General features: G+C 35.9%; 1 protein-coding gene across 2 annotated transcripts in view; it reads right to left on the minus strand.

Moving 5' to 3' along the window:
* Positions 1-142: 142 nt before the first annotated feature.
* RAB5A (RAB5A, member RAS oncogene family) overlaps positions 143-14,442 on the minus strand; it is a 30,601-nt gene continuing 16,301 nt past the window's right edge. The window contains exons 2-6 of one of the 2 annotated variants that reach the window (XM_047098792.1): positions 12,665-12,835; positions 8,417-8,585; positions 7,982-8,104; positions 6,176-6,269; positions 143-1,583 (exon numbers count right to left, since the gene is read on the minus strand). In XM_047098792.1, coding sequence (XP_046954748.1) covers positions 1,468-1,583; positions 6,176-6,269; positions 7,982-8,104; positions 8,417-8,585; positions 12,665-12,744 — 582 coding nt within the window. In that variant the 5' untranslated portion in view covers positions 12,745-12,835 and the 3' untranslated portion in view covers positions 143-1,467. The remainder of the gene's footprint in view (positions 1,584-6,175; positions 6,270-7,981; positions 8,105-8,416; positions 8,586-12,664; positions 12,836-14,442) is intronic. The other variant, XM_047098791.1, reaches the window with a different exon arrangement.

Raw genomic sequence — 14,442 nt, forward strand, 5'->3', positions numbered from 1 at the left:
CAGATATTAGAATCATACATCAATACCATGCAAATCATTTTTACAAATGTATTAAAGAAACTATAAAAGCATATTTTAGGTTACATCGTACCATTTATATATGTTCACTGTTCCATGTCAAAAAAAAGAGAAAAACCAGTACTTGCTTTTTATACCACTTTATTCCAACCTGAGCACCTCAATATAAAACTAAACACTGGTGAACTGTTTTCCTTACTAATTCTGAATTACTGTAAATGTACAAGTTCTGCTAGCAGTTCAACACTTAAATAGATTAAATCATCTCTGACACATGGTAGATTTCATATAATGAAAATACCTAAAACAATTAGTGCAATATACTGAACTGATCAAAATAAAATGAACTTTGGAAAACAAGGCTGCAAGATTGTTACTAACATACGGCAATATTTATGTTACAAATTACTGGTACATTGTTTATTATGGTTCTAGCCATGTAGGAACAACTGGAGCCCCTTCCTTTCAAAGGGAGAGAAAAGGTAAAATTAGCTGTTTTAGTAACTGTACATTTTGTATACTTTTAAGCAACTCTTAAATATTACAGAAAAAGTAATAAACATATATGGAGACTACAGTGCAGTACCCTATTTACAGTACAGCTGAGGATCAAATTTAAAATAATCAAGTTTGAATGTACATAATTGTTAGTGCATTGACTATATTACGTCCAAAGGGAACGAAAGCCCCCTCCCTGCCCCCAAACAACAAAACCTATGTAATGGCCAGCAGTGATTGAACAGAAATCACAGACACCTGGTTTGTTTCATTTCTGTTGAAGAGCTCACATGTTTGAAGGGAACACTATCCATTAAGATCAGTTTTCATATTCCTAAAACAAGAGATTATATTTGACTTTTTTTTACCCCACTAAAAATACCAGGACAGCTATAATTTAGATGCCACTCATGTTCATTTTTTTCACCCTTTCACTAAAGATGTGGCACTGTTTTCTTGTGGTTAATTTGTTAAAACGTGGAATGTACATTTTAAATATGCATACTAAGAGAAATTACCAGTTGCCTGAATACCATAGCTAAGCATAAATATCCTTAGAATCTCCTTCTAAAAAAAGAATGTTTTCTGAAAAGCCCAAATTAATAAGTTCCAAATCTTTTTCATAGAAGTGGCTGGTTAACTGTGGGTTTTCGTCATCATTTGTCTCTATCCCTGGTGATGAGAAATGATTCCCCCTAACCGTCCAAGGAAACAAGCATACACACACAGCTCTCATTCCCCCTTTCTACTTCTGAAACGTTAGTCAGAGGGTCACATGCATGTTATTAAAAATTAAGTTCAAAACACTTAAAATAATTCTGTATTAGAAACTTGACTCTATCATAAGTCTCTTCTTTTTGGAAGTCATACTGGGCTGGTTAAATGCTCCAATTCCACTGTCATTAACATCGAGGAAGCAGAAGAGTATTCCAGCAAGTTCAAACTGGAGGTTTAGTTACTACAACACTGACTCCTGGTTGGCTGCGTGGGTTCAGTAAGGTCTACTCCTCTTCCTCTGGCAGAATTTGCTCCTGGATTCTGTGGTTCATTCTTTGGCAACTTTTTAGCTGAGAGACAAATTGTCAAAATACACACAATTAGAACATTCATATTAGAATTACTTTCATCTACTTAAAATCTTTTTTTTTTTTTTTTTCCAGCTAGGTTAACCCAAAGAATCACACAGCAGTATGTTCATTCTTTTCAAATGTTTACTGAGTACCTACCAAATACTATGGACTGGTCAGTCCTTAGGTCAGTGGAGTTACACACATAAAATTAAAACTTAATTTACTAGAGCTATATTTAATCCTTTATATATTTTCAGTTAATAATACCAGAAAAGTTATACTTTATTTGATAATCATTAATACTTCTATTGTTTAAGAATATCTAAGTTAATAATGATGGCCAGCCAGTAAGTTTATAAAGAATCTTAGCTTTTACCAATATTCTCTAGACTGCCATAAATACTTTTCTGGAACAATTTGGGATTATAAACAAGTACCATCACCATCATCCCGTAAGAACCTGTCCTCTTACTGTGCTACCTAATTATCATCCCAAATTCTGGCAGGTCACATCTCCTATTTTCTTCCTGGTTACACAGACTTTACCCTTCAAACATCTACCGCTTTCCTCTTTTATGTCTGATCAAGAACCCTAATCCGATTCACCAGTAGCTCTGCCTAGTTATGAGTTGCCTTGATTCTGAAGGCTCTATCTCAAAAAGCTGTTTCCCAATTTTGAGTCAGGTGATCTTGGCTTGCCACATTTGGATGAAGCCCTCAACCAGCAATCAGGGTTTTAGTTCTGCTAAACTCCATACAGCTAATGGCTGTTCTCTGGAGCCTGGATCTCTCGGATTTAAAAATTCACCTGTTACATACACTCTGCTTAGATCCCAAAGATCCTTGATGTGGGTTCACTAAATATTAACTAACTCTAAGAGTATGGATTATAAAGGTGACTAGATACATTGGTCTCTATCAACCTTGGAGAGGGACGACTATGGCTGAGTTCTAGCTTTACCTTAGCCTTGGCTCAGGTTAAACAAAAGTTGAACATGTTCTACTTCAGTATCTGAATGCCATGAGCATTAATCATCTTTAGAATCCCCAACAATTTAGAATCCCATTCCATCTCAATGGAAGTGAGAACCAGGAACACTGAAGTTTGGGAAGAAAAGCCTTCACCTTGGTCCACTTCTCTACAAATGGCTCTATGGATCGTAGGGTAAATGGTAATAAAATGGCAAATTTCCAGTCAAATGTATTTTCAAACAAAGCCTTGTAGGGACAAAGAGTAGGCTAGCATTTATAAACTTTATTATAATACTAAGTTAGGTTTTGGACTGAGTGATCATTTCTTCCCTTTAGTATACTCCATGGGCTTTCTGTAATTAGATCTGAATGAAATTAGGAGGTTGCAGGAAATAAATTGGAATGAGGAATTTTGGCTTCTATCGGTTTACTGTGCAAAGATTAAACTAAAACACAACTCTGAGAAGCAGTCTCCTGTCTCCTATCGTATTAAGCATTACCAAAGTGAAGCTGATACTATTTGTTTGGTATATGGATAATTGGAGTTTACCAATTTGCCCCTGAATTAGGATTGTTAACAGGCTAAAATCCTGGATCAAGCTAATGAAGATGTGCAACGAAAGAAGCTATGCAATCATGATCTTATCAAATTGAAAGAGGATGATGAGTTTATTGTAGATTTTCTCCCACTAAGTAACTATTCCCTAAGTCAGTAAGAGTGAAAATATGAGTGCACTGCGTGATCTAAGTTACTAACCTGGTAAGAGAAATAGGCCACAAATCAATTTATGCTTGGTATTTCTTTCAAGGGAAGGAACACTGCAATTTCAGGAAAAAAACTGGCAATTCTAATATGTAGGCTACTCTCTGACTGGAAAAAAACATTATTATTAGCACATCTGAATAAAAGGTACAAATTAAATAAAGCCCATTTGGGAGCAACTGGCTGGCTCAGTCCGTAGAGCATGTGACTCTTGATCTTAGGGTTGTGAGTTCAAGCCCCACAGCGGGCACAGAGATTTCTTTGATTTGTCGCTAGCTTTTTAGATATGGTTCTGGGTATAATCTATTCTATTAATAAAAAGAGCGTATTATTGCCCAATCCTTCACAACTATGTCCCTAATAAACTTCAAACCTGAGTTTTGCAGTAAATTATTTTATACAACAGTAAGGTTTTTTCCTAATGAGCCACCATTAAACTCTCTTGCCTAGTGAAAGATATTCTGACAGTACTTGCAGCATTTACTCGTTCTTTAGCCTCTGAATCAGCTGTTAATTGGTTAATTTGTATGACTTCAATAAAAAAAGAATATTTCTTATTTGGGGATAAGTTTATGGGCACCCCAGTTAAAAATCATTGCCATATAATAAAAATGTTTGGGAATGAGAAGGGCTTGGTGCACGAATAGTGCAGAGAGAATGAAATGCGAGAGCCACCAAAGTAGACCATTCTCACAGAATCTACATCTTAAAGTTACTGGAAGGAGGTTGGGGGGCCTGGGCAGCTCAGTCAGTCAGGAATCCAACTTCTGCTCAGGTCATGATCTCTTGTGCTCTGTGCTGACAGCTCAGAGCCTGGAGCCTGCTTTGGATTCTGTGTCTCCCTCTCTCTGCCCCTTCCCCTGATTGTGCTCTCTCTCTCAAAGAATAAATAAACATTAAAAAAAAAAAAAAAAAAAAAGGGGCGCCTGGGTGGCGCAGTCGGTTAAGCGTCCGACTTCAGCCAGGTCACGATCTCGCAGTCTGTGAGTTCGAGCCCCGCGTTGGGCTCTGGGCTGATGGCTCAGAGCCTGGAGCCTGTTTCCGATTCTGTGTCTCCCTCTCTCTCTGCCCCTCCCCCGTTCATGCTCTGTCTCTCTCTGTCCCAAAAATAAATAAACGTTGGGAAAAAAAAAAAAAATTACTGGAAGGAGGTTAAGGTCAATAGAAATACTTATATTTTTGTTACAGAAAATAGAAAGCATCCTTATTAGTACGCTAACTTCATTGCTTTATAATCAACAAATGTGGAATCACAATCATTACCAGTTAAAATTACCTTAAAGGAAAAAGTAACAGCACTAGGTAGGTCAAATGACCACCGAGCTACTATAAAGCATGTTATTTATATATTAAAAAAAATTTTTTTTTTTAATTTTTTTTTTTTTCAACGTTTATTTTTGGGACAGAGAGAGACAGAGCATGAACGGGGGAGGGGCAGAGAGAGAGGGAGACACAGTATCGGAAACAGGCTCCAGGCTCTGAGCCATCAGCCCAGAGCCTGACGCGGGGCTCGAACTCACAGACCGCGAGATCGTGACCTGGCTGAAGTCGGACGCTTAACCGACTGCGCCACCCAGGCGCCCCAAAAAAAATTTTTTTTAATGTTAATTTTTGGAGAGAGACATAGCGTGAGCAGGGGAGAGGCAGAGTGAGAGGGAGACAGAGAATCTGAAGCTGGTTCCAGACTCTGAGCTGCCAGCACAGAGCCCAACGCAGGGCTCGACCCCATGTATTGTGAGATCATAACTTGAGCCAAAGTCGGATGGATGCTTAACCAACTGGCCCACCCAGGAGCCCCAAGTGTGTTGTTTATATTGTTCAGAGCACCTCTGTGCCTCAGTGCTTTGAAACTTTCTCCATTAAAATATTTGATTACAATAATTTGCATACTTACATAACATGTGCATACTTGAGTTATATTTGTCAATCAGTGCTTTGAAAAGAACGTGAGAAAGAAAAATAGCCCTTGTTCAGGGCAAAGTGCACATGAAAACAGTCATTCATCAGTGAGAAAGAAATCTCTTTATGCCCATATTTTGCCCTGATAAATATTTAAAATTTTTTTTTTAAGTTTGTTTATTTTTGCAGAGAGAGAGAGAGACAAAGAGAGGATGAGTGGGAGAGGGGCAGACAGAGAGGGAGACACAGAATCCGAAACAGGCTCCAGGCTCTCAGCTGTCAGCACAGAGCCCGACGCGGGGCTTGAACTCACGGACAGCGAGATCATGACCTGAGCTGAAGTTGGACACTCAACCGACTGAGCCACCCAGGTGCCCCTGCCCTGATAAATATTGCTCTGAGCTTATTTTCCTTTTCTATAAAAAGTATAATCTAATAGAAAAACATACTTATCCAAACTTCTCATTGAAATCTTTAGACATATATCTGCTTGAACTATTAGCTCAAAGTCCAGGCTTTCAACTCACCTAGAAGAAATTTAACTAAAATGAAAAGTACTACAACCTAATAAATAGATAATAGTCTTTCAAATTTAACAATATTACTAACAAAATAATTCTTGGAATGGATCTAGAAGAGAAGAATCATTTAAAAAAAAAATCAAGAATTTTTAAAAAGATTGGGCACCTGGGTGGCTCAGTCAGTTAAGTGTCTGGCTCTTGCTTTAAGCTCAGGTCATGGTCTCATGGTTTATGGGATCAAGCCCCACTTCTGGCTCTGCACTAACAGCGTGGAGCCGGCTTGGGATTCTCTATCTCCCTCTCGGCCCCTTGCCTGCTTGTGCTTGCATGCTTAGTGCTCTCTCAAAACAAATAAATAAATAAATTTTAAAAAGACAAACCAAATATGCCCCAGTGTAATTTGTTTTGCCTACATTTACTGTTTGAAAACTTACCTATTGCCATGAATATTTCATTTACATTCATTGATGTTTTAGCTGATGTCTCCATGAATAATAAACTGTTGTCATCTGCATAGGACTGTGCTTCCTGTTTATAGAACAAAAAAATGAGATAAATACTTTGCACATACTATACCTGCCTTATTTTTGTTATAGAAAAAGAGGCTTATTACTACTCCAACTTGACTACCTATAATCAGCAACTGGGTAGTAAGCAATTACTACTAAAGGTAATAGGGAGATAACAGCACTCTTGTAGGATACCTTTTCAAATTTCTTTTTGCCTTAACTTCTTGCACTATTCCATTCTGATTCATCTGATCTGACATTAAAATTTGATTTCAAATAGTGAGTTCCAGAGGGTGGAAAATTCTCCTATTCTAAATATAAAAGTCTCTTCGATCTCTATAGCAAATTTTATTTATGCTCATTACTCACAATGAAGACAAAGGGAATCCTAGTATCTAATACTGGCTTCAAACACTAAATGGCTAACAATATTTTGAGTATGTCATGAACCATTCCTTTAAAAATTACTATATTTTTGTCATGCTTTACATTTTACATATATTATTGCCTTTAAGCCTCACAGTTGTGAAGAGCAACCAATTATCTTTCCAACTTAAAGAAAAAAAATGAGGTTCCTTTGAATTGTGTGAGAGGGCCACTTTTGACTATAACTTAACTGCTCTATCTCCCACACTCTATGCTGGGGACGAACCATCTCAGGGTAATAGATATTATACCTCATAGGACTGTAACCAGAATTAAATAAAATCACAATCGCAATGGTAGCAATATGCTCAGCTTACTACCTAATGGTGCAAGAAATAGTAGTTCCCTTTCAGTCCATGTACTCCACCAACAGCCATCATCAAAGACAATTATGCCACCACTGATACTATACTATATGTATATAGTACACACTATATATATATATAGTATATACACATACACACACTATATATATACAGTATAGTATGCAGTGTACAGTTTCTACTATATACCATATATAGTAGAGAAACTAAAGAGGGAGAGAAGAGGGAAAGTTTAAAAATGTCTAACTAGGGACATTTGTTTTAAATAATTTTACTTTAGGGGTGCATGGGTGGCTCATTGGTTGGGTGTATGACTTTGGCTCAGGTCATGATCTCATGATCTGTGAGTTTAAGCCCCACATTGGACTCGCTGCTGTCAGAGCAGAATGCACTTGAGATTCTCCGTCCCCTTCTCTCTCTGCCCCTTCCCTACTCATGCTCTTTCTCAAAAATAAACACAGGTAAGTAAATAAATAATTGTGCTTTATTTTGCAGAAGGGAACATTCTTAGTTAGCTAGAATAAATAACCTATAAGTGGATTTTTGAGCCTTCATTTTTGAAGGCCCTTTTAAGAACCACGTAGTATAAGCTGTATGTGTGTATGTGTATGTATGCTAATATAAACATTGGCAGATAAATAAAAAAGGTTAGGAAGGATACTAAAGTATGTGTGGGGGTGGAGGGATTAGGGTAGGAGGCAATCAATAATCTTTTGCTTTATAGATTTCTGCACTATTTGTGAAAAATCACTTCTTTTGTAATTGTTTAGATCAACAAAATCTTTGAGAGTATTTATATATTACAATTATGTGAAGATATTTAAAAATTCAGATTTGTCATGAGAAGCATTTTATTACATACAGTAGATCAACATTTCCTTAAAAAATTGATATTTTCTATTATTTGCATGGCTTTAAAATAACTAATTCAAGTGTAGATACAGAAGGAAAATTTACAATACATATGTGCCTTCAAACATACCTGGAAATCGACAGCTCTTTTATTTGCAAGGTCAGCCTTGTTTCCTGATAAAGCTATTACAATGTTAGGACTGGCTTGCCTCTGAAGTTCTTTAACCCAGTTTTTGGCTCTGGCAAAGGACTCCTGGGAAACAAAGAAACAGCTATTTGGCACAGGGTCAAAAAATGGTTAGGGAGAGTCTCTGTAAGTAAGACAAAGCTACAAACTCTTCAATGTAACTCGGAAAGAAGTGCTTAGGATTATTGTATTATTTGAGACAATTTCATCTTTTTTTTTTTTAATCAGTTCTTCCATCTCATGAAAGCTTTGGCAGAAATGTCATGGTTGGGTATCGAAAAAAAAAAAGGTTAAAAAAAAACTTTTCTCTAATTGAAATTCTGAATACAAGAAATGTATAGTCAAAGTAGTTTCAGTGTAGAATACATTTCTACTTACCTCATTTGTGATATCATATACAACTATGGCTGCTTGTGCTCCTCTGTAGTACATTGGTGCTAGGCTATGGTATCGTTCTTGACCAGCTGTATCCCATATTTCAAACTTTACTGTTGTGTCATCAAGACACACAGTTTGGGTTAGAAAAGCAGCTGAAAGAAGAAAATGTCTGCAATAAGTTTAGCATCATTTCCCCCCTAATGTTTTCACAGTATAGAAACCACCTGGACATAGGATACACTGTACATGCACAGTTAATAGTGGCTTTAGACACCTGAGAGGTCTGTGCTTCAAAGCTTGATATACATACATGCTTGTTAGACCTTCATAGTAAAATCAGATTCAAAGATTTTTCTATATTCTTAAAAAGTTTACTGTAACACTAAATAGGTTTAGTAATATTTCTTAAATCGCTCTACACATTACAAATTTAAGAATTTTTAAATTTTAAAACAGTTCAAGAAATATACACTGATATTCTTGAAAAAATTCTTGAAAAATAGAGAGGACGGGCATACCTATTACTACACCACCTACATTGTCAACCCCACGCCCCCTGCTCCATTCTCCTGGTATTTATTGGCATAGTCTGGTGATTTAGTTCCAGTCCTTTATGACTAAGTATTTTTTGTTATGATGTTTTTCCTTCAAAACATGATACAACTTTAATTTTCATAATCGTTATGAACTCAACCTAAACTTAATTTGTTAAATTCAGATTCAATATTAACTCCTGTTTCAGTCCTTGCCATAAGGACTTTTTGCATATGTGCTCTTTCATCAGTTCTTTTCTTAGATTTTAACAAGAAAGTATCCTTTTTTTAAAAAAGTAATTTCTACACCAAACATCAGGCTCAAACTCATGACCAAGAGTTGCAAGCTCTACTGACTGAGCCAAGTAAAGTATTATTTTATGGAGATATTTTTGCTTTTAAGGTTAAGAAGTTCGCTGTCCAATCTTGCAAATTACATATCATTTATTTTCTGAACTGCTTCTTGAGAATAGGAAGTAAAATTTCCATCATAATCCTCTTAGCTCTAGAAATAAACATCAGGAAAAACACTGTAATGGATACTTAAAAAAAATGAAAAGAAATCGATTCATAAAAGGTAGTTTATAATCAAGTGAATTGAACTTTAAAATATCAGTTGTTAGGGGGTGCCTGGGTGGCTCAGTTGGCTAAGCATCCAACTCCTGATTTCAGCTCAGGTCATGATCTTATGGTTCCTGAGAGAGAGCCCTGCATTGGGCTCTGTGCTGACAGTGCAGAGCCTGCTTGGAATTCTCTCTTCCTCTCTGCCCTTCCCCCACTCATTCTTTCTCTCACTCTCAAAATAAACTAAAAATTGTTAGAGTAAGTTTCTAAGTGTAGCTAGCTGCACTAAAATAAAGATACTTAGAACCCGACCTACACTTAGCCATTTTTTAGCAGCATGCTGACATCTTACAGTTGTTTTCCTTCGTTAACTTTGGTAATTAATCCTCTGCTACTCTATCATTCATTATAAATTAGTATGCCCTCCCCTTTTACTTTCAGCTCAAGGGGTGATTATTCAACTTTCTCCCAAACTAGCACAGAATTAAGTTATAAAATTTTCTAAAACTCTGGGGTGCCTGGGTGGCTCAGTCCATTGAATGTCAGACTTTGGTTCAGGTCATGATCTCACAGTTCATGAGTTCAAGCCCCACCATCAGGCTCTGTGATGACAGCTTGGAGCCTGGAGCCTGGAGCCTGCTTCACATTCTGTGACTCCCTCTCTCTCTGCTCTTCCCCTGTTCACACACTGTCTCTCTCTCAAATATAAATAAAGGTTAAAAAAATTTTTTTTCTAAAACCCTGTCCTATCATGCAAGAGAATTATGATCCATTTCTGTAAACTGTAGTTTATCCAGTGATGTCAATTTTTCATAAGTGATTCACTAGTTAATATCACATGTGCTGAATAAGCCAAGTCTAATTAGATATTTTATTTTACCTTAAATATAGTATTTATTTTTCACTGTATTTTTTATAAGGTCAACTGGTTGCTGGCTTTATATTAGCAACTATAACCTTCTCAGTTTTATAAATGTCATAATTGGAAATATCTTTATCTTAAGCAGATTCTAATGAATAGTTCTGTGAATTCTCAGAAGTAGCTAATCATAATTAAAATATGTTCTAATTCATTGACCTTAACATACAAAATTAGCAAAAATATTCCATTTACTTAAATCCTGTATATATGGTAAAGGACACCAAAAAAAGCACCATGTCACTTTTTCAGTCATGAAAAGTTCTTCTGTAGAATCAAAAAATATTTTTAAACACTTAAGCCTCAAAAACAATACTCCTTTTTTTCATAAAATGAAAAAAGGAAAAAGATGCATCACAAACTATAGGCTATTTCTCAAACTATACTGTTTGATGCAACTTGGAAAAAAAAAAACTGGATAATTTGCATTCAGACTGTTTTCTCTTTTCTATGTTCACAAATACACTGGGAGTAAAAACATTCATTTACACTTCCATAAATCAACTCTAGGCTCAGAGACATAATTAATAGTTATGCTGCCTTAAAGGAAATATAATCTGAATCTCAAACCAGTTAAAGATATTACAAAAGGCTACCAATCTTTTTTTAATAAATGCATGTACAAAAATGACAAATAAAATACAGGCAAGGAAATTTCAACAAATACATTAAAACAACAATAACCCATAACTGTAGATTCACAATCACAAAGCACTCACACCAGCAGGCTAAAAAAGAAAAACCATGTATTTAAATAAATGACAAAAGGGCATTTGAGGCAATATCCATTCCTAATATACATGTAGGAATCTTCCTTAAAGTTTATCAAGTGTCTATTGTAAGCCTGAAATTAGCATTTTGCTTAATAGGAAAGCACTTAAACAGTCTCTCTAAATCTAGAAACCAAACAAGAATGTCCACCATCACCATTATTTATTAACATTTCAAATATCCTTATAATAAAATAGATTATTGTGGGGTGCCTGGGTGGTTCAGTCGGTTAAGCGTCCGACTTCAGCTCAAGGGCTCAGGTCATGATCTCGCAGTTCTCGTGGGTTCGAGCCCCGCATCGGCTCTGTGCTGACAGCTCAGAGCCTGGAGCCTGCTTCAGATTGTGTCTCCCTCTCTCTCTCTGCCCCTCCCCCACTTGTGCTCTGTCTCTGTCTCTCAAAAATAAATGTAAAAATAAAAAAATTAAAAAAGTAAGATTATTGAAAAGAGATTATTTTTAAGAGGCATGACTGACAAGGAAATCCAAAGGCATTAACTAAAAAAGAACAGATAAAATAATGAGTTCTTTAAATGGGCCAGAACAGATCAAAGTCAACAGCCTTACAACACACTGGCAATAACCAGGGTTTTAGTTGTTATGCTTGGAGGAAAATGGATCCCAATTATATTAACAAAGAACAAGAACAATCAATTCACTTAACTCCTCTTAGCATCCTTCATCACACCCTATTTAATAGCCCCCAACTCTGTGCCATGAACATTTTCACATTTTTTATAAACACTGATTTATGTAATCTTTTTCTTCTAGACTAGGAGTCTCTTGGGAAATTACTGTTAGCTATTCTTCTCCATACTCAATAATAAAAATCCCAGTTCATATAAATATTCAAAATGTTTGCTAAAAGAAGTTCATAAAAGATATGTCTATTTTGGGGGTATCTTTGATAACATCTGAATAGACAAATAGTTCCCAAATGGGGAAAAAAAATAGACATTTCAAAAGGCCTCTCTCTACCCAAGTTATTATATAACTAACACAGTATCAAACAAAATACCATCAAGATCTCTTTAACTTGGTTAACACCATACTGTTATTCATGTGCTACGATAGAGCATAATGATGGGGGTGGAAAAAAAGTAACAGTATTAAGAGGCCAGGGGGATGGGGTTTTAGGGTACATCAAAACCACATTAAAACAATTAAAAGTGCTGTAGTGCCACAAGAACAGAAATATTATGTTATGGGACAATTCAGCGTTATTGAAACATTACATACTGCAAGGCCATCATGATTCCCTAATGTTCGCAAATTTTCAAATACCTCCCCCATAAAACTTAACTTCCCCCATAAAACTCAGTGAAGTACAGCTGACATCTTCAAATCCTTAATGCTTCTAAAATCACATTGCTAATCATTTATAGTTATAAAAATAAATTCTGACACTCAAAATATACACTACTACATCGATACTGTAGCAACATTAACCACCACCAACTTACCTTAATCTGCACAACCACTTTAATTTATCCAAAACGTCTATTTTCTGGCTAAGAACCATCACTTTCTTAGACCTCTTCATTTTCTCTTCACTTCATCACCAGCACTAGCAGTTGGTTTTCTTTTCGGGCCCATATTTCACAAAGAAACAGCTTTTATCACTTCGAGAGTTACTGTGTACGCGACGACAAGTAGAGAAAAACAAAGCTGTGTTGAGATGTGGGTGCTGGCCTGTCTAATAGGCTCCCTCTTTGAGCTACAAGATCAGCTCCTATTGGTAAGCCTGGCAGCAAGCAAGTAACATTTCAGTTTCAGCAACACTACAAATTAGCAAATCACAGACCTTGCAGTCAGCTGAGATAGCTGAAACTGTAAATGTTAAATCTGCAAATACCAAAGGCCTATAATGTGCAAGACCTTCATAAATAATAAGCAAGGAAGAGACACTGCAATACAATGAGCCAGGGGAAAAATATCCAAAGCATTATCCGGATAATAGCATTATCCAAAGGTTAATAAATCAGAGTTTAATCTAACAACTAAAATGATTCTACATGAATTGAACAGAAGGGCATAATAGAGAAAAACCAAGGAACCAATACCACCCCAACCCTCAACTTTGTATCAAATCTGATAGAAAAGGATTATGTTATTAGAATTGACCAAAAATCCTATATGACTATCAGTTTGATTACATAAAAAAATGAGATTTTATCTGCCAACATGTATCATACACCCATAACACAGGGATGAACACATTTTTGGAAAATTTCTACAGTGAATATTAAAGGATTAAATTTTAATATGTAGATAGCTCATATAAATCTTAAGCAAAACTCCCAAAGCATCAAGGATAAATGTGTAAAGAAAATTCACAAAAGGAATATAACCTAAGGAAAAAAAAGTCAACATCACTAGTAACAAAATCATCCTTACAGCAAAAAGTCAAAAGAAAAGTTATGTTACTTCCTTATGAAAAAAAAAACCTTGAAAAAGTGTGGCAAAAACTCACATTGCTGGTGATATAACTGTTTTGAAAATAATTTTGCCAACATGTAGCAAAATAATGAAAATGCTGACACTTGTTAATCTAGTACCTCATGGAATCTCCAAAAGATGGTATGGGGAGCAGGAGAATAGGAAGAAGAAACCTTTAGAAAGAAAGAATTTTGTACTTAACAATTAGAAACAACCGAAATGTATAAATGCAAAGGTACTGGTGACTTCGTAGGTATTAAATAGCAATTACATTAAAAATGGTTATAAAATAACCTTTAATTGCCAAAAAGTAAAAAAAAAATATATATATATAAATTCCTGGTAGGTATATGGTACATCTATGTAGGGACATGACCAGAAGTGCACAGAAAAAACTAAAATAACAGTAGTCTCCTCACAGTAGAATCATGACTGAATGTTCTCCCTTATACGTAGTGGATTTGAGGCCTTTCAAAACTGAAAGGTAAGGAATAGAACTGCTAGAGAGAAGGGTCTTGGTTGAGGTTCTCAGAAGCAGATCATAAAATCCAAGTTAGAGACTGTTTGGGAGTGATTTGCAGAAGCAAAGTTTTTTAGAGGCAAGGAATTTAATAAATGAGTTCAATGGATCTGAATCAAACTCCAAGATGAATATCCAATCAGGGAGAAGGATGGCAGGAATTGACCAAGCAGCATCAAGATTTTAATATGTAGATTAAAGCAGGTACCAAAATTATCAGGGTAGAAACTGGCTTGTTGGGAAGAGTATCAATAGCAGTAATTGAGTATAATGGATTTTCTC

Source organism: Lynx rufus, unplaced genomic scaffold, assembly GCF_022079265.1.
Source record: "Lynx rufus isolate CCGP_SWC_20201006 ecotype Redwood Valley unplaced genomic scaffold, mLynRuf1.p SCAF_5, whole genome shotgun sequence".
Lineage (NCBI taxonomy): Eukaryota > Metazoa > Chordata > Mammalia > Carnivora > Felidae > Lynx > Lynx rufus.